Raw genomic sequence first — 23,825 nt, 5'->3', positions numbered from 1 at the left:
CACCATGCATCAGTAGCCCAGTGGGCCAGAACCCAGTGCTCTAGCCCAGAGAACCTTACTGTATGTCCCCTTCTCCCTCCGGCCCCCAGGAAGACCACCCCTCCTGGTCCGTCAGTACTGGGTGCCACGGATACAGCTTCTCTTCTGTGCAGAGGATCCTCATGTGTTCACACAGCGTGTGGTCCAGGCCCACGCGCTGCGAAAGACCACAGAGGCGCTGTTACGGTACAACCTGTACGTGGACTGCATGCCCTCCAGGGGCCAGCAGCTCATCAGTGAGCAGAGCCTGAACAAGATCAAGCAATGGGCCATGAACACACCCCGGATGCACAAGGGTCCCATGTGAGTTTGTGGGGAGGTGGGGTACAAGTGGGGCAGAGCACGCTCAGGGATCATCTATGCGGGGCTTGTCCTGTTCCTGAACTGTAGGTTGTTGGGGCCCTGTCTTAGACACTTGATCTTGGCCAAAAGGCCGAGAAGCGATAGGGGCCCTGCCTTGGTTACTGTGTTCTTGTTGCTGAGACAAAGTATCCATCCCTACAATGTGAAGGAAGAAAAGATTTGTTTTGGGTCACAGTTTGCTGACTCCAAGGCAGGTTGGCATGGCAGATGGGCATTGCAGAGCAGAAACAGTCCACGGCAGAGCAGGCAGGAAGCAGCAACGAGCCTGCCTTCTGTCTGTCCGTTTATATTCCTCCCAGGCTACAAAGCCTATTGGTTGGTGTCACCCACACCCATGGCGAGGCTTCCTTCTTCAGTAAATCCATTCAGCCACATCCTGAACTATGTTTATCCAATTAGGGGACTCACCCAGATATCACACAGCCTTAATCTATATTCACACACCCTAGAGCCAGCCACCACTGAAAAGCTTCACCTATAAGCACATGAGGCTTTGGGGGTCCATCCAGATACAAGCCATTTCAGGCCCCAAACAGATTTGTGTTCATCTCTAGATCCCTCATTATCCAGATGGATTCCTAGATTCCTTTATTGAAGGTGATATATAATCCATTACTTCCATTTTTCATTTCAATGCTTAAATTTGCTCTGTGGGAGCCTCTTGAAGCTAATTCCTATGTCCTTTTGACGTGTTCCAATCGTTCTCTGAGCATGTCTTTACTTTCTGGCGCAGCAGGAAGGTCTAAGTTTATCTTGTACTTGCCAAGATCCAGCCTGAAAGTCAGCTTTTCCTTCAATGAACCTTGGTTCCTTTTAGTGGGAAGTTTAGAAGCCAAGATTAGGGAATTAGATATGTTCATTGCTATTGGGAAATCACTGCTTCAAGGTTCTTAAAGCACACAGATCCGGGAAATTTTATGTGTACTCCATATGTGACTATTGCATATATATCTATATCTTTTTCCATGTCTACTAATCTATCTGTTAAAAACCCTGAGTGCTCACTGATACCGTCAAATTGACTCTAACACCACAGAGCTCATTCTCACTATTATGCATTTGTTACTCCAGTCTTCAAAAGAAAATTAGCCTCCATTATTCAACATATGTTGGCTTGTTTGTTCAGTCCTAGAGTACACAAAAGGCAGTCTCAAATTTCTAATCCATACCTATTAGAAGAAAAATTCTAAATAGACTTTTTAGTATCTTTGCTTAATATTATTTTTCTCTTTAACCTGGGAGCATAAAGCACAAATACTACATTTAAAGGTTATTTGATTTGGTTCTTCCTACACCATTTGGTAGAACAGGCTCTTCGTTTTATAAAATACAGCTTGGTTCATTTGTTTCCCATATATAAAAATATATTAAATATATATATATAATATACATTCTCTCTCTATATATATACATTATTTATATTACTTATATGGACAATTATATATACAAGTATTACTGTGTAATATTCCCCCTTTTGTATATAAACACTACTCAAAATATGTATTACTCAAGCAGGAACACTCAGAGATCTGTCTATACCCCCATTCACTTATTCTGTTCACGTTCTCCACCTTTTCCACACTGCTCCTACCATGAACCTATAAGTTACCAATAACACTACTTTCTGGTTTATCTCTTCTATATTTCTTATTGCACAAATGAGTTGACACATATAGTTTAGATACATTTTTATTGTCTTATAACTCCTTTTTTACATGCAAGAGTATATATATAAATATATATACATACATGGTATATATATATATGATATACATGAAGTACCATATATATGTTTATATGTAGAAAGACTTGTGCATTTGCATTCTGCTCATTTACAATATGTCTTGGAAATAAATCCTTATCAGTTCATTGAGATTTCTTTCATTCCCTTTACAACTGCATAGTAATCCACTGTGTGGATTCCCATAGCCCAGTGATGGCGAACCTTTTATAGACTGAGCGCCCAAACTGCAACCCAAACCCACTTATTTATTGCAAAATGCCAGCACTGCAATTAAACCCGAATACTGAGCTTTTAGTTTAGAAAAAATAACTGATACATTAACATCTTTTGTCATAAAAGAAAAACACAAGGACAGAGCTTTTGATGATACAAACAGCTGGCGCTGCTCCTCCTTTCTGAGCATTCTCATGGCCCCTATATGTGCTGTTACCCGCTACTCAGCTGCTGGGCCGATGTTGGGGCAACTGGGCTCCAACCGAGAGGGCCCTGGGTGCCCACTGCAGCACGCATGCCGTAGGTTTGCCGTCACTGCCGTAGTCTATTCAGTCATTCTCCAGTAAGTGGACATTGAGGTCATTTGTAGCCTTTCGCAACTGCAAACAATGTGGCAAGATGGCGGCAGCAGTTTCAGGAAGGCACCCAGGCCCACTGCATTCTGCCTTAGACTGGATTCCTAGAAGCAGACTTTGATTCTTGTGCAAGTGGTTTATGAATGAGAAGGAAGCAAGGTATGATAAGGCAAAGATATGATTTAGGAGAAGTCTAGCCCAGCCTGACCCAGGGGACTCAGGAATATGAGAGGCACCGTGAGATTGTCCCAAGGGAGGCAGAACAAGGGCACTTAACCCTTCTATCCCTGCACCCATCACTGGTCCTGGATGGGACATGCGCCAGCTCCTGAGCCAGTGGCAGTCTGGGAAAACTTCACCCCAGCGGCTCCATCTGACTCATGGAGATGCACACCTGGAAGTAGTCATCTTCCCCTGAGTCAAGGGAGAAAAGACTGGATTCTGGATAAAAACTGAGGAAGCAAGATGGAAGGATCCATCTTGTACCAGGGGTCGGGGGGGGGGGGGAGCAGTAAACGCGTCCAGCAAAGGGTCTGCTCCCCAGGGGCTCGAAGGTGGCCAGGAAGACAGACAATGAGGGAGGAAAGGGGAAGCAAAAAGGATTAAGGTGCCATGTGTGTATGCAGCAACTCCCCACCATAAGCGTATTCGTTATGTATGTGAGCATGTACTAATAAAATAATAAAGAAGACAGACAATGAAAATCGAGGGGATTTGGGTCCTGATTAAGTACTGTGAAGATGAAGAGAACGGAACAGAGACGTTGGGGGGGCTACTTTTATGTTAGATGGTGAGAAGAAGCCTCGGAGAAGTGATAACATTAGAGATGAGGCCCCCCCAAAATGAGATGAGAAGAGGATTCTCACAGAGGGAGCAGCCGTGCAGAGCTGAGAGTTGGGGCGAGTTGGGGGTATCTGAAGAGCCGGATGGGGTTAGCCTGGCTGGAGTGGAGTGAGGGGTGAGACTGAGCCACACCCCGCATGCTGTGGTGGCGCTTGGGTAACCGGCCTGCCATCTAAAAGAAGCCACGGAACTCTGAGCGGAGGAGTTGGATCATTTACATGTTTAAAGTAGCTCCCCCCACCGCTGTCCAGGTGGAGAATGGGTTGTGAGGGCCAGGGTGGAGGAGGGAAATTGGTGAAGAGACGAATGTCATCATCTGGGCCAGGGGCCAGGATGGTGGCGTGGCCAGGGTACTGGCGGGAGCAGGAGAGAGGTACATATATTTGAGGTTTGGGGGAGCAGAGGAGCAATGAGAGCCAAGGACTGACTACATGTTCCAAGTAAAGAGGAGGCCAAGGAGCCCGGAGGGCTTGGATCAGTAGAGTCCATGACGATGCTGCATAAGAACCAAAGAAGGCTACAGGAGGGGCAAGGGCGGGGCAGGAGATAACAAAAATGAGAAGTTTGCTTTTTGCCCCACCAAGTTCGACACACAATGATACACAGCAGGTGGTAAGGCTGAGTGGCAGGTAGACAAACGAGGGGAAAACTTGCAGTGCAGATGGATTCATGAGTACCAGATGTTCAGGCTCCAAGGCTGCACGAGTTGTCTGAGTGGCCAGCATGGGGACAGAGGCTTCTCTGCATGCTCAGCTGCCCCCAGCCCTGGGCCCTGTGTCTCAGGATCAGCCCACCACTCCTCAGGCAGGTGCCATCACCTCCCCATTTCCCAAGGAGGAACCTGCGACACAGAGGGTGGAGCTGCTTGTTCCTCCTCCTGTGTCACTCTCAAGGCCAGGCTACCACGCCCTGCCCTCGTATTCCGTATTCCTTGCCGCCCACCTCCACCCTGCCTGGGGTGTGCTAATCAGGGACGGGGAGGGCAAAGAAGGTCATCTAAGCCCAGAGCCAGGAGGTGTGAGTCAGGAATGGCTCCACGGGGGAAACGTCACTTGAACTGAGCCTGCTGGGCAAGGAAGCAGAGAAGTCTGCGTAGAGAGCCTGACATGAACAAGGGATTGGGTAAAGGGTTCCCTGGGGCCAGAGTGGGGACACTTGGATGGCAAGAGCCCTTGCTGCTGGCCACATGGTAACACGCTTCCCTTCAGTTCTTTGCATGTGTATGCAGCGCCTGTGTGCTGGGCATCCTGTAGAATGTCAGGCAGTATGCAGGACCCTGAAGAAGTGACCCCCAGCCCCTCCATACCGTCCTTCTCCCTGTGCCCAGTGTCCAGTGAGGAGGAGCCACTGAACAGTGTCAGGAGTGTCAGCACAGGAGAGGGACCATAAACGGGGCTGCCCTCATCCAGAGGGGGTGAAATGTGCCCAGGACAGAAACCCCAAGGGCTGGTCAGGCAGAAGTAGGGCCGGGTGGATGAGATTGTGGCCACCATTGGAAATAGCATATCCAAAGGCTGGGCGAGTGAGACCTGGTGCCTGCAGGTGGGAGCTATGTGGAGATGGAGAGAGTGGCCTGCAGGGAGGGCAGGGAGAAGCCATCAGGAAAGTCTTCTTGGTCACAGGAAGGGATGTGGCTCTGCCTTAAGATCGGGGAGCCTGGGGGCTGGTTTTGAGGTTGGAGTTTTGTGGGGAGCGGATTGGAGCAGGGGGAGGTAGGGACCAGGCAGGGGGGTCTGGACCAGGGTGACTGAGAAGTGGGGACCAAATGGCCTGACTCGGACTCATGCGATGGCCCAGAGCTGTGAAAGAAGAGGACGAGGGTGGAGGAGGGTAGTGGCGAGAGGCAGGCGGGCCATGTCCATGGATCCAGGCAGGAAGTCCCCAGGGCCAGGTCAGAGCAGCCCTCGGACTGGCCCGCAGCACCGGGTCAGCAGTGTGTGGGGTCCCCAACCTCTCCGTCTCCCTCTCCATGGCCAGGGTCCTCGAGCACCTCAGCAAACTCACCAGAGAAGTGATCCTGGACTATGAGCGCAGCATGAACAAGATGAGCTTTGACAAGATCGTCTCCTCCAAACCCGACACATTCTCCTATGTGACCCTGCCCAAGAAGGAGGAGGAGACGGTGCCTGAGAAGGGTAAGGGTCCTTGAACCCCTCTACCATCCACCTGCCCAACGCCCCCTCCCTCCCCTCCCTCAGGGATTGTCTGTCCTGCCCGACACTCCCCTGCTCGAACCCTGTCCCCAGCATTCTCATGCTTCTTTCCCCAGCTGCCTGGAGAGCTCTAGTCAGGGGAGCAGCAAGAGGACTCTTTGAAAAATATCAGAGTAGGGCCAGGGATTTAGCTCAGTGGTTCCACCGCCTGCCTGGAAAGCACAAGGTCCTGAGTTCGATCCCCAGTACTAAAAAAAAAAAAAAAAAACAACAAAAAACCCCAGAATAATGCAGCCATGTATGGTGGTACATGCCTCTAATCCCATGTAATCCCAGCTCTCGGGAGGCTGAAGCAGGAGAATTGCCACAAGTTCAAGGCCAGCCTGAATTACATAGCAAGACCCAGTCTCAAAAACAAAACAAAACAAAACAAAACAAAAAAAGAATAATGCAGAAGCCACAAACTAAATGTGTGCCAGAAAAGTCATGATTCAGACATAGGTGACAAGCTGGGTGTGGTGTCACACACTTGTAATCCCAGCACTCTGGGAGAGTGAGGCAGGAGGATTGACAGTTAGAGTGCAACCTGCCAGTTTAGTGACTTAATGAGACCCTGTCTCAAAAGTAGATGCCAGAGGCTTGATGGTCAAGGCCTCAAGGACCCTCCCCAGGTATAGCCACCTGAAGGAATTCGAGCAGTAGCAAGAGTAGTGTTGGCATCTCTGCAGACTCATGGAGACCAGTCTCAGAGCAGGTCCTCCGTCCGCAAGAGTCCTCTTTGCTTTGAGCTCACTCAGCCCTGCTAACTTCGCTCCCTGGACCTGGCTTCCAGTGTGTGCTAAGCCCAGCATGCAAGCTGGAGTGTGGACAGCAGGCACGCTGAGGGGTCCTGGCGCCCCAGCCTCTCTCCTCGGGGCCAGGGGAGGTTCCAGGCAGCCTGAAGGTTGTGTGCCTCCTGTGCCACAGGCAGGAGAAGACAGGTGCAGTTGCCACGCACTTTTCAAAGGGGCTCATGACCTGGGGCCCTTCCGTCCTGGAGGGAATTCCTTTTCCCGTCCCAGAGCAGGCAACTCACCGACAGACTGGAAAAGAAGGTTCCAAGAATAAGGCCATCTCTTCTAGGGAGGAGGCAGGAACTGTGTCCCTCAGGAATCCTGTGATGTGTCCTGACCCCACCCCACCCTGGTGTGTCCTAGGCGGTCTGACACTGGCCCTGGGCCTCTACCCTGTAGGGCTGGTGAGCGTTCCCATGTACCCCTTCCGGGCACAGAAGGAGGATTTCACCTTTGTGTCCCTGCTCACACGGCCAGAAGTCATCACAGCCCTGAGCAAGGTCCGGGCCAAGTGCAACAGTGTGGCCTCCATGTCGCTGTTCCACTCAACCCTCTCCAAGTATAGCCGCCTGGAGGAGTTCGAGCAGATCCAGTTGCAGACCTTGTCTCAGGTGCCTGGGCTTTCGGGCACAGAGGGTCGGCAGGGCCAGGCCCTTGGAGCTGAGAGACCAGGGCCCCCAGGAAGCCCAGGGTCTTCAGCTGCTCTGACCAGGCCCTGGTCTCTTCCTAGGCCTTGCTGGAGCCTGGGGTGGGGCCGAGGATGTGGCTTGCCTCTCAGAGAAAAGACGAGCCAGGGTAGGCTCCCTTCCTAGTCACGCCACCTCCACTCTGGTTGGCTTGGGGCAAAACCTTGTTTTAAAAAAGGGAGGGCCAGGGATTTAGCTCAGTGGTTTTGCCACCTGCTGCACAAGCGTAAGGACCCAAGTTCCATCCCCGGTACCAAAAAATAAAAATTTTTTTTAAAAAGGGAGCAGGAAAAAAAGGGGGGAGCAGGAACTCCACCTGGTATTGGGGGTTACAATCCCTAGTCTCTATTTTACTCCTCTGGCTGGAGGGAAGGCCCTGCTTTTGTGTGGGAACTGCTTCGCCCATCCCGGAAGTCCAGGCAGTGGGGTCCCAGGAGGGAGTTGGTCGGCAGAGCTTGGCAGTAGATGGTGGGGGAGGGCCTTGCACAGTCAGATGGGTTCCCTGCCAGAACCCTGGTGTGGAGAACCCTCAAGCATGATGCCTGTGGCCCCTCCAGGTGCAGATGTTCCTCAAGGACAGCTGGATCAGCACACTAAAGGTGGCAATGCGCAGCAGCCTGCGCGACATGAGCAAAGGCTGGTACAACCTCTACGAGGCTAACTGGGAAGTGTACCTCATGTCGAAGCTGCGCAAGCTGATGGAGACGATCAAGTACATGCTGCAGGACACGCTGCGCTTCCTGGTGCAAGACTCGCTTGCCAGCTTCACACAGTTCATCAGCGACATCTGCGGCAGTGTGCGCGACTGCCCCGAAGACATGGTCTGGGGTGAAGACTTAATGAACAGCCCCTACAGGTGGGGCCCAGCAGGGCCAGGCAGCTGGCTGTTCCTTCCCAGGCTGCAGTGGCAGAGCCAGAGCTCCCAGCACTGCCAGGTCCTGGACGACAGGGAGAGCCTGGCTGCCCCTAGGTGGCCCCAAGGCTATCAGACAATGTCCCACAAGCCCTGGCTGGCATTTTGGTCACCTCCTTTCACTCAATTAGTATTTGAGTTAATGTAACTGACAGATTTTCTTTGAATACTTGCCATGAGCCAGGCACAGATATAGGGGAAGCAGAGATATAGTTCCTGCTCTCTCAGAGAGGCAGACAGCAAGCCATTAACTAAAAACCATCATTACTGATTCTGTTAAGGACAGTGGTGGGCACTAGGGGTGGGCCTTTGCCAGGGTATCAGAGAGAGATACATGTGAGCCAAGACCTGAGATGTGAGAAGAAAACAGACACAGGAGGTGGAGGGACCAACAAGCAGAGGCACCAAGGAGAGAAAGGGCTTGGGGCAGTCAAGGAAGGATGGGATAGAAGCCATGGCTGGAGTAGGGGAGTGTAGGGAAGCCTGATAAGAGGAAGTAGGAGAAATCACAGAGGCTAGTCCCAACCATGGGGTCAACGGGGGGCTAGATTTATTCTAAGTGCGTCAGAAGCCATCAGGAGGGCCCTGGCCGGGATCCAGGCATGAGGGTTGTTGGTGCGGTGGACATCGGAAGCCAAGGGTGATGGGCTCTCAGGAGGGCACAGGGGTCACAAGTACCTAGGGTCTTGCCGACCTTCCTGATGACTTCAGGATCTGGAGTGTATGTCTGTGTGTGTTGGGGGATGGGGTCCTCCTTCTGAGATACCCAGGGCAGAACTGGGCTAGATGTTCCCTGTCTTTCCCTCTGGTGACTGTGGAGGATTCTGGGAGAAAGGAGGAGGGACGTGTCATGAATGGAGAAGCTCAAGAGCTGCAGTGCTGGTGGGAAGGGCAGAGGGTCCTCCTCAGGCCTCTGCTCATATTCAGCCCAGCTATGATCCCTCAGGCCCAAGAAGAATGCCCTGTTCATCATGGACCTGGTGCTGGACGGCTCAGGGGTGCATTACAGCACACCGCTGGAGCAGTTTGAGACATCTTTGCTCAATATCTTCGACAAGGGCATCCTGGCCACCCACTCTGTGCCCCAGTTGGAGAAGGTACATACTGCAGCTGGCTTGGGGAATGGGGTACCTTGTGCCATGGCTGCCAGTGGCTCACAGAGCCATGGGGTACTTCCACAAGTATCAGAGGAGTTAAACTTTATCACGGGCATCCTACCTGGTGGGCCATATGCTCAGCCCCATGTAATCCTCACTACAAACTGAATTGTGGTGATTATTAGCAACCCCACTTTGCAGACCTGGAGAAGTTCAGTCATTAACCTAAGTCATAAAACTGCCAAGTATCAGAATGGCAACTGGAATCCTGCTCTTGCTAAACTAATTCTGTTGCATGCCCATGTGCCCCAGATCCCACCCCTCTTGGTCCTACCCCACTCCTGGCCTCTCTCTTCATCTCAAAAGGAGACCATAGGCTGACTTCTACTCCTGGAACCAGCACCAAAGGTCCCTACTAGTCACCACCACTGCACACACACAGCCCACTCCCCAGACACAAGAGCTTCCACAACTCATGATCCCTCTCATCTCCCCTGTTGGTCAGTCAGAGCCATCAGCAACCTAGTTTCCCCTTCTGCTCCTTCCATTGGCTTCCATTGGCTCTGGGCTGAGGCAGGCCAGGCAGAGAGGATGTTCTCCCTCAGTGGGCCTCACGGTGGCTTCCAGCCTTGTATCAGTCCACAGCCCCCTCTAAAACACGCCACTGCAAGCTCTTCCCCACCCCCACCCCATGCTCTCTGTTCCTGACCACACTGCCACCCACATGGCCTTTAGACCACTCCCAGCCTCTGCTTGCCCTGATCTTTGGGAAGACACCTTCGACCCCTCTCCCTGCCCACCTTGAAGTTCATCCAGCTCTGTACCTCCTGCGAAGATGGAAACTGGAATCGTGCTCTTGTAGACTAATTTGGACACAGCCAGATCTGTTCTTCCTTCTCTTGCAGCTGGTGATGGAGGACCTCTTTATCAGTGGGGACCCCCTGCTGGAGTCGGTGGGCCTTCATGAGCCGCTGGTGGAGGAGCTTCGGGCCATCATAGTTAGTGCTATGGATAAGGCCATGATCCCACTGCAGGCCTATGCCAAGGAGTACAGAAAGTACCTGGAGCTAAACAACAGCGACATTTCCAACTTCCTCGAGTGCGTGCTTGTATGTGTGTACATGCGTTCAAGTCTAAGCGTGTCTGTGTACACCCTGCCGCCCACACTACCCTCTGCCCCCACACGTGCATCCTATTCTCAGAGCCTACCAGACGCAGTGCCCATCGGCCCAGGAGGTTCGAGAAGTGGTGCTCATCCACCTAAAGGAGAAAGAGGTCCTGGACAACACACTGCCCAGTAGCATCATCATTGGACCCTTCTACATCAATGTCGACAATGTCAAGCAGAACCTGTCCAAGAAGCGAAAGACCCTGGCCACTTCCACGATGGACATCCTGGCCAAGAGTCTTCACAAGGAAGTGGACAGGGTGAGTGCCACCTGCCTTGGCCCAGTGACCACAGCGATATACAAACCTCCTTGCTTACATCATGTACTCCCCCTACCTAGCGAGATGTCCCCAGGCAGGGTTGGGGATGCCTGTAGACACCCAGGCTAATGGAAGGAACAAGGAGGCACCCTGTCTTGATATCTGCTGTCTGTGGGGAGCTGTCCCCTATGGGAGGTTGCTACCTCCTCCCCTAGACCTGTGGGGACCTGGAAAGCCCTCCCACAGGACACCCTGTACGGATTGTTTCACAGCGCTGAGGCTATGCAAGTTCAGGCTTGCATGTGTTGGTGGAGCCCGAGGAGGCTAGGAAGGTGAAGTGCGCACGTGACATTCTTGCCCCATGGAAGACCACAGCAACCCAGGGAACCTGCTGGGAGTATCCCTCCTGGAAAGCACCCCAGGATGTGGTAGTTGTGGCAGGACAGCTACCTGTGAGGGGCACAGGGGAACTATCAGGAGAAATGGGCCCCAGGGAAGATAAGGAAGGGGCACCCAGTCCTTTCTAGTGCCTTCCTCCCACTGCCAGATCTGTGAAGAGTTCCGCAGCATCAGCCGAAAGATCTACGAGAAGCCCAACAGCATCGAAGAGCTCGCAGAGCTTCGAGACTGGATGAAGGGCATCCCCGAAAAGCTGGTGGGGCTGGAGGTCAGGCTGGGGACCAGGAGCTTAGTGGGGCTGGAAGTCAGGGGGGCATATGAATTCTAGGATGTCGGAGGCATGGGGCTGGCTTTCAAGGACAAGGGGCCAGGGTAGGCAGGGCCTGAGAGATCAGGAGCCAAGAGGTAGAAACCCAGAGATAAGTGGGGTTCAGGGGGCTATGAGGTGGGGGTATGGCAGGGTTTGGGAGCTGTGCTGTCTGGGAGACCAGGAGGGTGGAAGGTGTAGGTCAGGAGATTGGAAAGTGGAAGTGTGGTAGTCATGGCCGTTGGAGGCCCTGCACCTCCTGCTCTGGCCCTGGCAGTCTTTCCCTAACACCTGGCCACTTAGGAGAGCCCCATCCCAGTAAGACCCATCTCCAGCACAATTTCCTTCACTACCACTTTCAGGAGCGGATTGTGAAGGTCATGGATGACTACCAGGTCATGGACGAGTTCTTTTACAACCTTAGCTCGGATGACTTCAATGACAAGTGAGTGGGAGTGTTGTCCCTGATGCCAGGGAGGTGGATGGGCAGCCGGCAGTGGGTTAAGAGGTGCTGAGCTATAGTGGCCTTCAAATGTCCCAGTCATGTCATAGATGGCCTGTCAGGATGCCAGAGGCCATGGCTGTACATGGGCCAGACTAGGCACATCCAGGAGGCCAGTGGGGTAGAAAGAAATCATATGGGGCAAAATCCTCTTGGCTTAGGGATCCAGCTGCTCCTCCAGCCCTGTGTCTGTACACACACACACACACACACACACACACACTCATACGTGTTCACCCTGGATCTAGAGTCCCCAGTTTGTGGGTAGGGTGCACTGAGGGAAGTCCTCACACCCTGCACATCCTCCCTGCCCCAGGCACCCCCTCTCTGGATGAGGCAGAGCCTAGCCTGGAAGGCAGTCCCTGGGTCACCAGAAACCCTCACCCAGGCCTGCCTCACAGATGAGGTGCAGGCTTCAGGACCATCCCAGGCCTGCCTGAGAACCTCAAGACCTGACAAGGCATGCTGGTGCTCAGAAGGGCCCTCCCCCATGGCTGGCATCTCTAGGACAGCTGCAAGTGGAAACCCCAAATTCTGTGGCTATCCTGGTCAGCCAGGCAGAGAGAGTTGGTCTAGTACGAAGGGAGCTGGCCTGGTGGCCCAGGCTGGTCACCAAGGACAGTCAGGCTACAGCCTGTGGCTTTACCTCATCTGAGGTGAGGCTCTGGTCATGCCTGGGACTTAAGAGGGAGCTTGACCACACTCCTTTCATTTCCCCTGGCCCCTTGTCACTGCATCAGGCACGTTGGCTCTGCATGTCACTGGAAGGAGAGCGTGGTTTCCAGAGGGCAGGGACGGGGCTGCCTCCTGCTCAGGGGCGGCAATGCCTCCCTCCCAGTTCACTTGGACTTCCCAGTCACCCATTCCAAGCTGGCTGCTACCTGAAACCCTTTCCACCCCATCACTTCAGATGTGGCCTTTTCCCCAACCCCAACTGCTCTTCTGTGTAGGTGGGCTGCCAGCTTCTGGCCATCCAAGATCCTCAGGCAGATAGAGATAGTGCAGCATCAGCACACTGAGGATGAGGAGAAGTTCCGCAAAATCCAGATCATGGATCAGAACAACTTCCAGGAGAAGCTGGAAGGGCTGCAGGTCTGGCCGTGCTTCCTGTGTGTGGGACATGCTGTGTCAGTGCGATGGACCAGGGGACAGATGAGTGAATGATGGCTGAAAGAAGGAACTGAAAGACCAAGGGCTGCCTGGACAGCAGTTTCCAGAAAAATTCAGAGTAGTGGGGTCCAGCTTTTCCGTTGGGCCCTTAGTGCCCCAGTGGATACTGGGTAGCATTCAGGGCACTGGATGCCCCCCACCAACCATGCCATGTCACCATGGGATGCCCAGCCTGCCTGTGATGAGGTAGCAGCCTTCACAGCACAGGACTGTCCCCTCAGAGCTGGGAGGAGTCGATGCTCACGGGGATTGGGCTCCCCGGACATGTGTGTATGAAGGCATGGGCATGAGGTGGGGCTGTAGGCTTACCTGACCCTTGCCCCTTGGCCTTCAGCTGGTGGTAGCTGGCTTCTCTGTCCACATGGAGATCGCACGAGCACATGAAATTGCCAATGAAGTGCGGCGGGTCAAGAAGCAGTTGAAGGATTGCCAGCAGCTGGCGACACTCTACAACAACCGCGCGCGCATCTTTGGCCTGCCTATCACCAATGTAGGCCTCCTGTGGGCACTTGGCCCCTCCTACACCCAGGGCTTGAGCTTGTGTCTGCACCCACATTGGAGCCCAGCTCCAGGGTGGTAGGACTTTGGCATGACAGGGACATGACTGGGCAGATTGCAAAATGAAGGTAACAGCACCTTGGCTGTTAGGATAAGGAGGCCTGGGAAGCATGCAGGCAGCCTCTGGGGTTCAGCCTCGGCCTTACCTTATAGCTCAAAGCCCAGAGCCAGGGTGTGGGAATGGAGATAGGATCAAAGATACAGCCACGGTCGGGGAGGGAGAGGAGTAACTGGCCCATGGAGGAGCGGCATGGGGAAAGCCTGTGGAGCATTCCATGACAGCCCCAGCCATGTCCTCTGGCCCTGCAGTATGAGAAGCTCTCTAGGATGGTGAAGGAGTTCCAGCCCTACCTGGACCTCTGGACCACGGCCTCTGACTGGCTCCGCTGGTCGGAGAGCTGGATGAATGACCCCCTGTCAGCCATCGATGCTGAGCAGCTGGAGAAGAACGTCACTGAGTCCTTCAAGACCATGCACAAGTGTGTGAAGCAGTTCAAGGAGATCCCAGGTAGGTGGCCAAGTCAACCATCCTTTTCTTCCCTGCCTGTGCCAGCTGCCTCTCACCCTCATCTGCCCTACCCGGCAGCCTGCCAAGACGTGGCCTTAGACATCCGAGCCCACATCGAGGAGTTCAAGCCATACATCCCACTGATCCAGGGGCTGCGAAACCCTGGAATGCGGAACCGGCACTGGGATATACTATCCAATCAGATCAACATCAACGTCAGGCCCAAAGCCAACCTGACCTTTGCCCGCTGCCTGGAGATGAACCTGCAGGACCATATCGAGAGTATCAGCAAGGTGGCTGAGGTGGCTGGCAAGGAGTATTCCATTGAGCAGGTGAGCAGTCACCAGCAGGCTCCCCCTGACCTCCAGCCCTTGCATAATAGCCACTTGGAAGGATGACAGTAATGGGCCCTGTCCCTGTGGGCATCATGCCCAGGGAGTGAGGTGCATTCTATTAAGTGAGTTACTGTACATGAAGTGCTTGGCATGGTGCCCACCATTGCTGTTATTCCTCAGTATCTTGGGAGGGAACTGACAGTATTATCCTCATTTAATAGATGAGTACAGGGTGCTAGGGGTGCAGCTCAGGAGTAGAGTGTTTGCCTGGCATATGAGAGGCCCTGGGTCTCATCCCCATCACCAAAGTCCATCCATCAATCAGTCAATAACAGATGAGTACCTTAAGGCTCGGGGAGGTTCAGCAGTTGGCCAAGGTGACATAGCCAGTACGTGTCAGAGCTGAGACCAAAGCCTGCACTCCCACCTGGCACCTTTGCTGCCTCCCAACATGCATGTGTAAGTGTGTTGTGCACATGCAGCAATGTGTGAGAGTGGATTGGGGCTGAATTCAGACAAGAGCCCACGGGTAAGCTGAGAGTACTTTCCAGTGGGGCCGTGTGAAGGTCATGGCCCGGTAGGGTCTCTTCTTCCCTGCCCAGTGCTGGCCAGACAGCACGATGACCAGCCCCTTCCTAGGACCCAGCCCTGATTCATCCCACTCCCAGGCACTGGACAAGATGGAGAAGGAGTGGTCAGCCATCCTGTTCAATGTGCTGCCCTACAAAGAGACCGACACCTACATCCTCAAGAGTCCAGACGAGGCTTCACAGCTGCTTGACGACCACATCATCATGACCCAGAGCATGTCCTTCTCCCCCTACAAGAAGCCCTTTGAGCAGCGCATCAGCTCCTGGGAGACCAAACTGAAGCTGACCCAGGTGGGCCCCCTCTCTGTCCTTCCCTCACCCTGCCTCACCCTCAGCCAAACTCAAGTGACTCTCAGTGGCATCTGGAGGGGCTCTGTTCGCCAAGCTTCTGGCTCTTTCTCAGGCCCTCCTTTCAGAGGTGGATGAGTCTGTCTGTCTATGGACCTTGGCTACTGAAAAAGACAGTTAGGCCTGTGGCAAGGGCAGCATTTAGTTTAAAAACATGGCTAAGGGCTGGGGATTTAGGTCAGTGGTTTCACTGCCTGCCTCGCAAGCGCAAGGACCTGAGTTCAATCCCCGGTACCCAAAGAAACCAAAAACATGGCTGCCATCAGACCTCTGAAGAGCTCCAGTATTGGGATTTGGGGGCCGGACACCATAAAGCTGCAGAGTTCCATACCCTTTCTCACCCTGCCTAGAGCCTCCCACTCCCACGTCATGTGGAGCTACCTTGGTGGCCCGGGGCAGGGCACGGGGGACTACCCTGTCTCTCAGGCTTTCAGGGCCAGAAGCAGAGGCTGCCACAGATCCCCCGAGGACAGTCCTGAAGGTGTATCTGACTGTCCCTTTCTTGGGTCCTTTCTGGGAGCTGTTCAGAGACCTTCAGTGGAGGCCAGAAACTGAGTGAAGGGGTTCATCTGTAAGCACTCACCCCCGCCCACCTAGAGACACCTGAGCTGGGCAGCATTGTCCCCGGGTCCTCTCCTTTGCTCATGCTGTCCTTTCCATTGGGGGTTCTGTCCCCACCTCCTATCTCCTCCGGGACTCAGCACAAGCACCCAGCCATGTCCATCCACTCCTGCCTGCACAGTGCTCCCCCTGAGGCCTCAGTCAGGGCCTCTCACCCCGGCCAGCACATGCTAGGCCCTTGGTGAGCCAGGAGGAACTGGCCCCTGAGAGGACATGGGGTCCTCAAGGGCAGGGGCTGTGTCCTCTTCCAGATCCTCCTCGTACCCATTCAGCCTGGTACAGGCCTGATGCAGAGCTGATGTTGGCACACACCTCCTTAAGAAGAGATTTGAATGAATGGGTTTGCAAAGGCAGGAGAAGACACAGATAAAGACCGAGTGGGAAGTGGAAGGCAAAGAGGGATGTAGCTCAATTTTGAGGACGTCTCACCCTGGGACTGATGTTTCAGAGAGCATTGAGGGGTCTCAAGCTCAAGGCCCAGTTAGCCTCAAAGAATCCGGGGGGCCACAGCCCTGAGAATTCTGCCTGGGGACTTTCCTTGGTCGCCTCGGGGCACTGGTTTGAGCATGGCCTCTCACAGGGAAGAGTGGTGACCCTGGGTCCTGTAGAGGCGTGGGCTTCTCTGGAGGGCAGGCATCCCAACAACCCTGTTCCCTGGACTTCCATGCGGACGGCACCCTCCAGCAGTGTCTCGGGGACCAGTGCCCTGACCAGCAGTCTGATGAGGTGGAACATCTCCGCCACGGGCATCAAAACCGCACTTGAACCTTGAGGCCCTGATGGTCCCTCTCTTGCCTGCCCTGCCCACCCTGTCAGGAGGTGCTGGAGGAGTGGCTGAACTGCCAGCGGTCCTGGCTCTACCTGGAGCCCATCTTCAGCTCTGAGGACATCACCCGGCAGCTGCCTGTGGAGAGCAAGCGCTACCAGACCACAGAGCGGGTCTGGAGGAAGATAATGAAGAATGCCTATGAGAACCGAGAGGCAAGCTGCACCCCCTGAGGGCCCTGGCCTGTCGGGGCTGGAGGACAAGCCCCAGGCTTTGGTCAGAGCCCATCCTTGGGAGGAGGTTCCCCAGTCCCACAGGTGGTCCTCAGGAGCCAGGCATGGTGGCATGTGCCTGTAATCCCAGCACACTGGGAGGCTGAGGCAGGAGGTTTGCAAGTTTAAGGCCAGCCTGGGCAACTTAGCAGCTTAGTGAGACCCTGTCTCAAAATAAAAAATAAATCAAGACAACAGTAATGGTTTTTCTCTTGGAGCTCCATCGTCCACATTACATTTTAGAGGCCCTGACAAGTCCTGCAACAAAGCACACTCCTTAGCTTTGTTTGATCCTCAATTTTGACTTTGGAATTTTTCTTGTATGGGGTTGGCAGGGCTGATGGAGGCAGCCCCTGGTTTTGGCGATAGCTTTCCTGCCCCTTCTTTCCCAGGCCCACTGAGCCCCCTAGCTGGTGTGATCCCTGCCTCTCAGTGCTCACATTCCCTTCCTGCCCGGCCTGGCCCTGCAGGTGATCAATGTGTGTTCCGACCAGAGGCTGCTGGACAGCCTCCGGGACTGCACCAAGCTGCTGGACCAGGTGCAGAAGGGCCTCAGCGAGCACCTGGAGAGCAAGCGCAGCGCCTTCCCCAGGTGGGCACAGGACCTCCCAGGTGGGCACTGAGGCCCGTACCCAGTTAGTCAGCATCTGCCCATGAGGCGTGGGCCTCAAGTGCCCTGTGGGAAAAGCACCAAGACATCAGTGGTACTGGGGCTGCCAGACCCACAAAGCCTGCCTGACCCCTCACCCATTCCCTGGCAGACTCTACTTCCTGTCGGATGATGAACTGCTGGAGATCTTATCCCAAACAAAGGACCCCACGGCCGTGCAGCCCCACCTGCGAAAGTGTTTCGAGAATATCGCCCAGGTGGGTAGCTGGGCCAGGGGCTCAGGGCCAGCACCTCTGGGCAACCCCCAGGGAGAATATCTCTCCTCTTGTGCCAACCCCTCTTGGTGGGGACAAGGTAGCAAGTGAGATTTCTGGTCTCCAGCGACACAGCCAGGGCAGGCGGAAAGATCAACTACAGAAGTCCCCTCTGTTCGGGCCGGGAGCCCTTGGCTTCTGATTCACCAAAGTGCTCCCGTTTCCTAGCACTCTGAGGCATTGTGACCCTCTTCATCTTCGAAGGAGGCCATGCAGGCCTGAGCAGGACAGGGACACACAGAACAGGCCTGGCTTCCTTCCCCAAGGGCCCACTTCAGACCAGGCCTGGCCAGCACCAGGCCACAGCTGGGGAGCTGCCCATCCTTCCCTCCTGCGGTCAGGGAAAGCCCAGCCCAGACGTGCCCAGCCCCCCTGAGCAGAGCTGGTTTCTAAAGTGGAGGGCACCTGGGGCCGGGGATCAGCCTGGAGCTGGGGCCGGGGGTCTCTGACTCACCCCAGTGACACCGCTCTTGCCCCGTCTCCCGCAGCTGCTGTTCCAGGAGGACCTGGAGATCACACACATGTACTCGGCCGAAGGGGAGGAGGTGCAGCTGTCCTTCTCCGTCTGTCCCTCCAGCAGTGTGGAGGACTGGCTGCGGGAGGTTGAGCACAGCATGAAGGCCAGCGTGCGCAGCACTATTGAGGGGGCCATCCAGGCCTACCCCAAGGTGAGCACCCGCGTGCAACCTGCCTGGCCCCTGCTCAGGGCCTCCATCCACCCTGCCTCCACCTCCTCGGGCTGGACCCTACCACCGCGAGAGACATCCATGGGGGCTCAGGCAGGAATCTGGAAGCTTTCCTCTCCACACACACTGGGGAAAGTGAGGTTCACTCCTACTAAGAATTGTAAACCCCATTAGGTGTATGCACTTGCCATGCTCCAGGCTCTCAGCCCCTCCACCAGCAGCCGGGCTGCAGGGGAACCCCATCCCTGAGGCCATTTGGAAATGTTTTCTGCTCAAGAGCATGTGACTTCCAGGGGGCCAAGTCGGGATTTGAACCCAGACCATATTCCCAGATCATGGTCTCCCACCCTTCTGCACCAAGGTCTCATCTGCCGAGGAACAGATGATTTTGCCCACCTGCAGGGGTGCCAGAGCTTAATGGCTTCTCTCCTTTTGAGGGACTGGTGGAATTAACGATTTGAACCCAGAGTTTGAAAGACCAAAGCACAGACAACATTCAAGAGAGGACGAGAGGGAGTCAGGGCTGGCAGCTGCCCAAGTCAGCCCGCCCATGTGTCTCCCCAGGTGCCCAGGACCCAGTGGGTGCTGAGCTGGCCCGGCCAGGTGACCATCGTTGGCTGCCAGGCCTACTGGACCATGGAGGTGGCACAGGCTCTGGAGACCGGCAGCCTGGGCACCCGACTCTCCCCCCAGCTCTCCCAGCAGGTGAGTGAAGAGGGTCTCTCTTCCCCACGCCCTGACGCCCTCAGGAGGTCCCTGTCACTCCAGGGACTCTTTTGTACACAGAGCCTAGAAGAGGCCTGAGGTCGGCTCCAAAGGGCGGAATGCCAGACACCCCTAAAAAGTGTCCCACAACAGCAGATGGGACCAGAGGCCAGGCAGGTGCCCTCTCCTGATGGCCAGTGAGGGAGCCACGTGCCCAGGTCCCTCGTGTGCCAACCCTCTGGCCCCTCACAGGCTCCACTGCCCACCTTGAAGGCTCAGATGGCACTGCACGCTACAAGGAGGTAGATGGCATGCATGTGCTTCTGTTTTTAGCAACCTCCTCCGCTGCCTAGTTCCTGTTCCTCTCTTGTCCCAGATAGGCAGAAGCCCTGGGACCAGAGAAGCTATTCATGGCAGAAGCCCACTCTCTGTGCAAGGGCAGGGAGCCCCCCGTGGATCCTGGATCTCTGACAGTGTTCCCCATCCCTGCAGCTCAGCGACCTGGTGGCCCTGGTCCGGGGAAAGCTCACCCGAATGCAGCGGGCAGTGCTGTCAGCACTGATTGTCATTGAGGTCCATGCCAAGGAGGTGGTGAACAAGCTGATACAGGAGGATGTGGTCAGCGTGAATGCCTTTGAGTGGATCTCACAGCTCAGGTGCGGGCATGGGGCCACCCTGGGGCCCCAGCAGCTGCCGGGACAGAACCAGGGAGGGGTGCCAGTCAGTTGACAATAGACCTGGCCCTGCTTTCCAGGGTCTAGGACAAGCTGGGCAGGGGGATCTCAATGCCCTCATTCCCCAAAAGAAACCCCTCTCCTTGGCTACGTACCTGCTGGGAGGCCTGTGGCCCCATGTCCAGGAGCTCATCTCCCCACACTGCCAGGTACTACTGGACAAATAATGACCTGTACGTTCGGGCTGTGAATGCTGAGTTCATCTATGGCTACGAGTACCTAGGGAACAGTGGGAGGCTGGTGATCACGCCCCTCACTGACAGGTGAGGGTCGCCCTCCCCAGACGGGTCTCGGGTCTCGAGGGAGGGAAGGAAGTGGTCCCAGGCGAGTCCTAAGCAAAGTGCTACAGGGCCATGGAGTGGGCGGGCGGAGCATGGGCAGACAGCCTCGGGCTCCAGTCCTGACCCCAGCAGCTGGGGCTGGGCACACCTGGGCCCTGAGAGGAGGAGCTCCCTGGGGCTGGGGAAATCCTCAGAAAGAAGGTGTACCCAGTGGGCGCACCCCGCACACAGGCAGCCGGGCCCCACCTCCTCTCACTCCTGCAGGTGCTACCTGACCTTGACCGGAGCCCTGCACCTCAAGTTTGGAGGTGCCCCAGCTGGCCCAGCTGGCACAGGGAAAACAGAGACCACCAAAGACCTGGGCAAGGCCTTGGCCATACAGACAGTTGTGTTCAACTGCTCTGACCAGCTTGACTTCATGGCCATGGGCAAGTTCTTCAAGGGCTTGGCCAGGTGAGGCTGCGTGTGAAGGCAGTGAGGAGGGGCGAGAAGGCGGAGCTGTCCCCCAAGGGAGGGCTGGGTGAGGGCACTGCGGAAAGGAGCCTCAGAGGACGGGACAGGGGACAGGAGTCAGGGCTTAGCCTGGGTGGGCACCCGCGTGGGATTGCTGAGCTGCTAGGGGTTCCTCCTCGGTGGAGTCAGAGGGAGCCCTTGGAGGGAGGCGGCAGGCTGGCTCTGAACGCGTGTGCCCCGCCCCATGTTCTGGCCTCGCTTAGTGCTGGGGCCTGGGCCTGCTTCGACGAGTTCAATCGCATCGACATTGAGGTGCTGTCTGTGGTGGCCCAGCAGATCACCACCATCCAGAAGGCCCAGCAACAGCGGGTGAGCACCCCGCCCCGCCTTCCACACCACCCGGGCGCCCCCTGCCATCACGCAGCTCCCACGCTGCAGGGCGAGGAGCGGGGCTGGGGGCCTGCCTGGGCCAGCATCACGGTCTCACCATCCTCTCATCGCCACCCTTGCGGAGCGGGACTAGAGGGCTCTTGTAGCTAGGCAGGAAGCCTCACATCCTGATCAAAGTCTGGGCACCTCCCGGGCCAATCTGTGGCAGATAAAGGGGTACGGTCCTAAGGCCCTATATCCTGACCCTCAGGGAGAGCCCCAGGCATTGGCTTGTTCCACGTAGCCAGGGATCTTATCCTGGTGTCAAGAGCTGAGAGGCTGGCAGGTAACCCCATGTAGTCAGAGCTGAGCTTGCCCAAGTCTGGGGAGACCAGGGTCAGGAATTAGGGTGGAGGGAATGGGAAACAGGAAATGTGTGGAGGCCTTAGGGCGACTAGAACTAGGACTTGGGGACCTGAGATCTTAGGCCAGATCCTGAGGGAGGATCCACCCCAAGATCAGGATACCCAGTCCTAGCCAAGAGGCTGCTGCCAGGACAGAGGTACCAGCAGGGCATGAGGAGGCCAAAGGGTGGATACCTCCCACCCAAGTGAGATGACATCCCTCCTGCGCAGGTGGAACGCTTCATGTTTGAGGGCGTTGAGATCCCACTTGTAGCGTCCTGCGCAGTGTTTATCACCATGAACCCAGGATATGCTGGCCGCACTGAACTGCCTGACAATCTGAAGGCAAGTTCGGGTCCAGGTGGCCATGAAGGCCTGGGCTCTGGCCTGGGCTCTGAGATGCTTGGACCTCAGAGACTGTAGTTCCCTACGGGAGCAACCCTGCTCAGGTTCTAAGGACCCGCTCCCCACATAGAGGAGAAGCCCCAGGTCTGTCCTCAGGTCATGGGGGAAGTCATGGCTGCCTGTGCCTGTGAGGGCCGCCTGACAGGAGCTGCTAGGCTGGGCCTGCAGGCTAAATAGGGAGCCAGGGTCCAAGAGCGGCCATCTCCTGGGAGTTACAGGGAGGCAGGTTCAGATCAACACAAAGGACCTGTTTCTAATGGCCAGAGTTGTCCAGCCACAGGGCAGGGGAAGGCCCAGCCATGGCAGATGTGGTACAGAGGGAATCCCAGCATTAGCTGGGGGGGGGGGTGACGCTGCCTTCTGAGGGCTACGTAGTCCAAGAGTGGGTGGTGCCCTGGGGTGGAGGATGAAGCCTGCCCTCCACTCACATGTGTGCTGCATGCACAGGCACTCTTCCGACCCGTGGCCATGATGGTCCCAGATTATGCCATGATTGCTGAGATCTCCCTCTACTCCTTCGGCTTCAGCGAGGCTAGTGTGCTGGCTAAGAAGATCACCACCACCTTCAAGCTGTCCTCTGAGCAGCTCAGCTCCCAGGTGAGGCCCCAGGCACTCTCCAGAGTCTCTACGAGCAGCTGAGCTCCCAGACTCTACTTTCTGATCATCCACTTTGAAAACACACATGCATGCAGGTGCTCCATTGAAATAACTGTCCTTGATGGTTCTGAAAGTGCACTCAGGCCTTCCCAAGTAGTGATGAGTCACAGTCAAGGCCAGTCTTTTCACACAACTTCAAGATCAAGATTTCTAGGACATGTGCTGGGCTGTGGGTCAGGTTGAGCAGTAGCTCCAATGGTCTGACACCATGAGACAAAATGAAGCATTTAACTATTTCTAGTACACCTGTTACATAATGGGGAGAAGCAGGAAAAGCCACAGCCATGTGGCCCAAGGGTTGGGTCTGAAGAGATGTTGCAGAGAATGTTAGTAGGAAACTAACAGGCCAGTGAGGCCAACCCATTAGTTGCACAGATGAAAAGTCCTTCGTGTCCTTTTTCGGTACAACTTGAATCCCTCCGTGCCCTTGACACTGTTCTGGAACTACAGAGACTTAGCAGTGACCAAGGCAGAGTGGATCAGGGCACGCAGAATAGGTGACTGATAAAGCAAGAGGGTGTTGGGGTGGGGAAGGGGAGGGTGTCCGAGGAACCCAAAGGGAGGGCACCCAGCCCAGGCTGGGACATCCAGGCAGGTGCTTGCAGAGGATGTTCTGGGGCAGTGACATTTCAGCTGCAAGCGGGGAGGAGAGGCGTGGCCAGTTACCAGATGGGAGGCAAAGTGTTCCGGGCAGAGAGAGACAGCACCCACCCCTGGGCCCCACCACGGTGTCGACAGGATCACTATGACTTCGGGATGAGAGCTGTGAAGACTGTGATATCAGCTGCCGGGAACCTCAAGCGAGAAAACCCCAGCATGAATGAGGTAAGTTCTGTCCAGCAGGGGTCCCAAGGAGAGGCCCCAGGAGGGCTGGAGGCAGCCTGGAGGGGCACCTGCCCTGTTGTCCTGAAGCCTGTGCCGGCACCTGCTGCAGGAGCTGATCTGCCTCCGGGCCATCCGGGATGTGAACGTGCCCAAGTTCCTGCAGGAGGACCTCAAGCTCTTCTCGGGGATTGTGTCAGACCTGTTCCCCACCATCCAGGAGGAGCAGACTGACTATGGCATCCTCGACAAGGCCATTCGCAAGGCCTGTGAGAAGAGTAACCTGAAGGCCGTGGACGGTGAGCCACTGGCCCCTGCCTTCCAACGGGCCCATGGGTGCC

The 23,825-nt window shown here is 55.3% G+C and overlaps 1 protein-coding gene across 6 annotated transcripts in view; it reads left to right on the top strand.

The window, feature by feature from the left end:
* The window catches only part of Dnah1 (dynein axonemal heavy chain 1), a 63,106-nt gene that overhangs the window by 10,126 nt on the left and 29,155 nt on the right, over window positions 1-23,825 (top strand). For 5 of the 6 annotated variants that reach the window (XR_002389193.2, XM_004864454.3, XM_087182451.1 and 2 more), the window contains 27 exons: window positions 90-342; window positions 5,536-5,693; window positions 6,944-7,155; window positions 7,788-8,086; window positions 9,090-9,240; window positions 10,146-10,339; window positions 10,443-10,668; window positions 11,216-11,335; window positions 11,737-11,819; window positions 12,827-12,968; window positions 13,381-13,536; window positions 13,914-14,112; window positions 14,191-14,444; window positions 15,116-15,328; window positions 16,823-16,987; window positions 17,515-17,636; window positions 17,806-17,911; window positions 18,457-18,636; window positions 19,219-19,359; window positions 19,852-20,015; window positions 20,243-20,356; window positions 20,639-20,827; window positions 21,091-21,196; window positions 21,832-21,945; window positions 22,453-22,602; window positions 23,401-23,487; window positions 23,597-23,783. Coding sequence is in view for 5 of the 6 variants with exons in the window: in XM_004864454.3 (XP_004864511.2) it covers window positions 90-342; window positions 5,536-5,693; window positions 6,944-7,155; window positions 7,788-8,086; window positions 9,090-9,240; window positions 10,146-10,339; window positions 10,443-10,668; window positions 11,216-11,335; window positions 11,737-11,819; window positions 12,827-12,968; window positions 13,381-13,536; window positions 13,914-14,112; window positions 14,191-14,444; window positions 15,116-15,328; window positions 16,823-16,987; window positions 17,515-17,636; window positions 17,806-17,911; window positions 18,457-18,636; window positions 19,219-19,359; window positions 19,852-20,015; window positions 20,243-20,356; window positions 20,639-20,827; window positions 21,091-21,196; window positions 21,832-21,945; window positions 22,453-22,602; window positions 23,401-23,487; window positions 23,597-23,783 (4,485 nt within the window). In the remaining variant the exon portion in view is untranslated. The remainder of the gene's footprint in view (window positions 1-89; window positions 343-5,535; window positions 5,694-6,943; window positions 7,156-7,787; window positions 8,087-9,089; window positions 9,241-10,145; window positions 10,340-10,442; window positions 10,669-11,215; window positions 11,336-11,736; window positions 11,820-12,826; window positions 12,969-13,380; window positions 13,537-13,913; window positions 14,113-14,190; window positions 14,445-15,115; window positions 15,329-16,822; window positions 16,988-17,514; window positions 17,637-17,805; window positions 17,912-18,456; window positions 18,637-19,218; window positions 19,360-19,851; window positions 20,016-20,242; window positions 20,357-20,638; window positions 20,828-21,090; window positions 21,197-21,831; window positions 21,946-22,452; window positions 22,603-23,400; window positions 23,488-23,596; window positions 23,784-23,825) is intronic. The other variant, XM_021243999.2, reaches the window with a different exon arrangement.

This window comes from Heterocephalus glaber, unplaced genomic scaffold (assembly GCF_053883595.1).
Source record: "Heterocephalus glaber isolate CG9 unplaced genomic scaffold, H.glaber_assembly_v1.0 deba00001472, whole genome shotgun sequence".
Classification (NCBI taxonomy): Eukaryota; Metazoa; Chordata; class Mammalia; order Rodentia; family Bathyergidae; genus Heterocephalus; species Heterocephalus glaber.
Note: the sequence above shows the minus strand (reverse complement) of the source record. Positions and strands in the feature narration are given on the sequence as shown.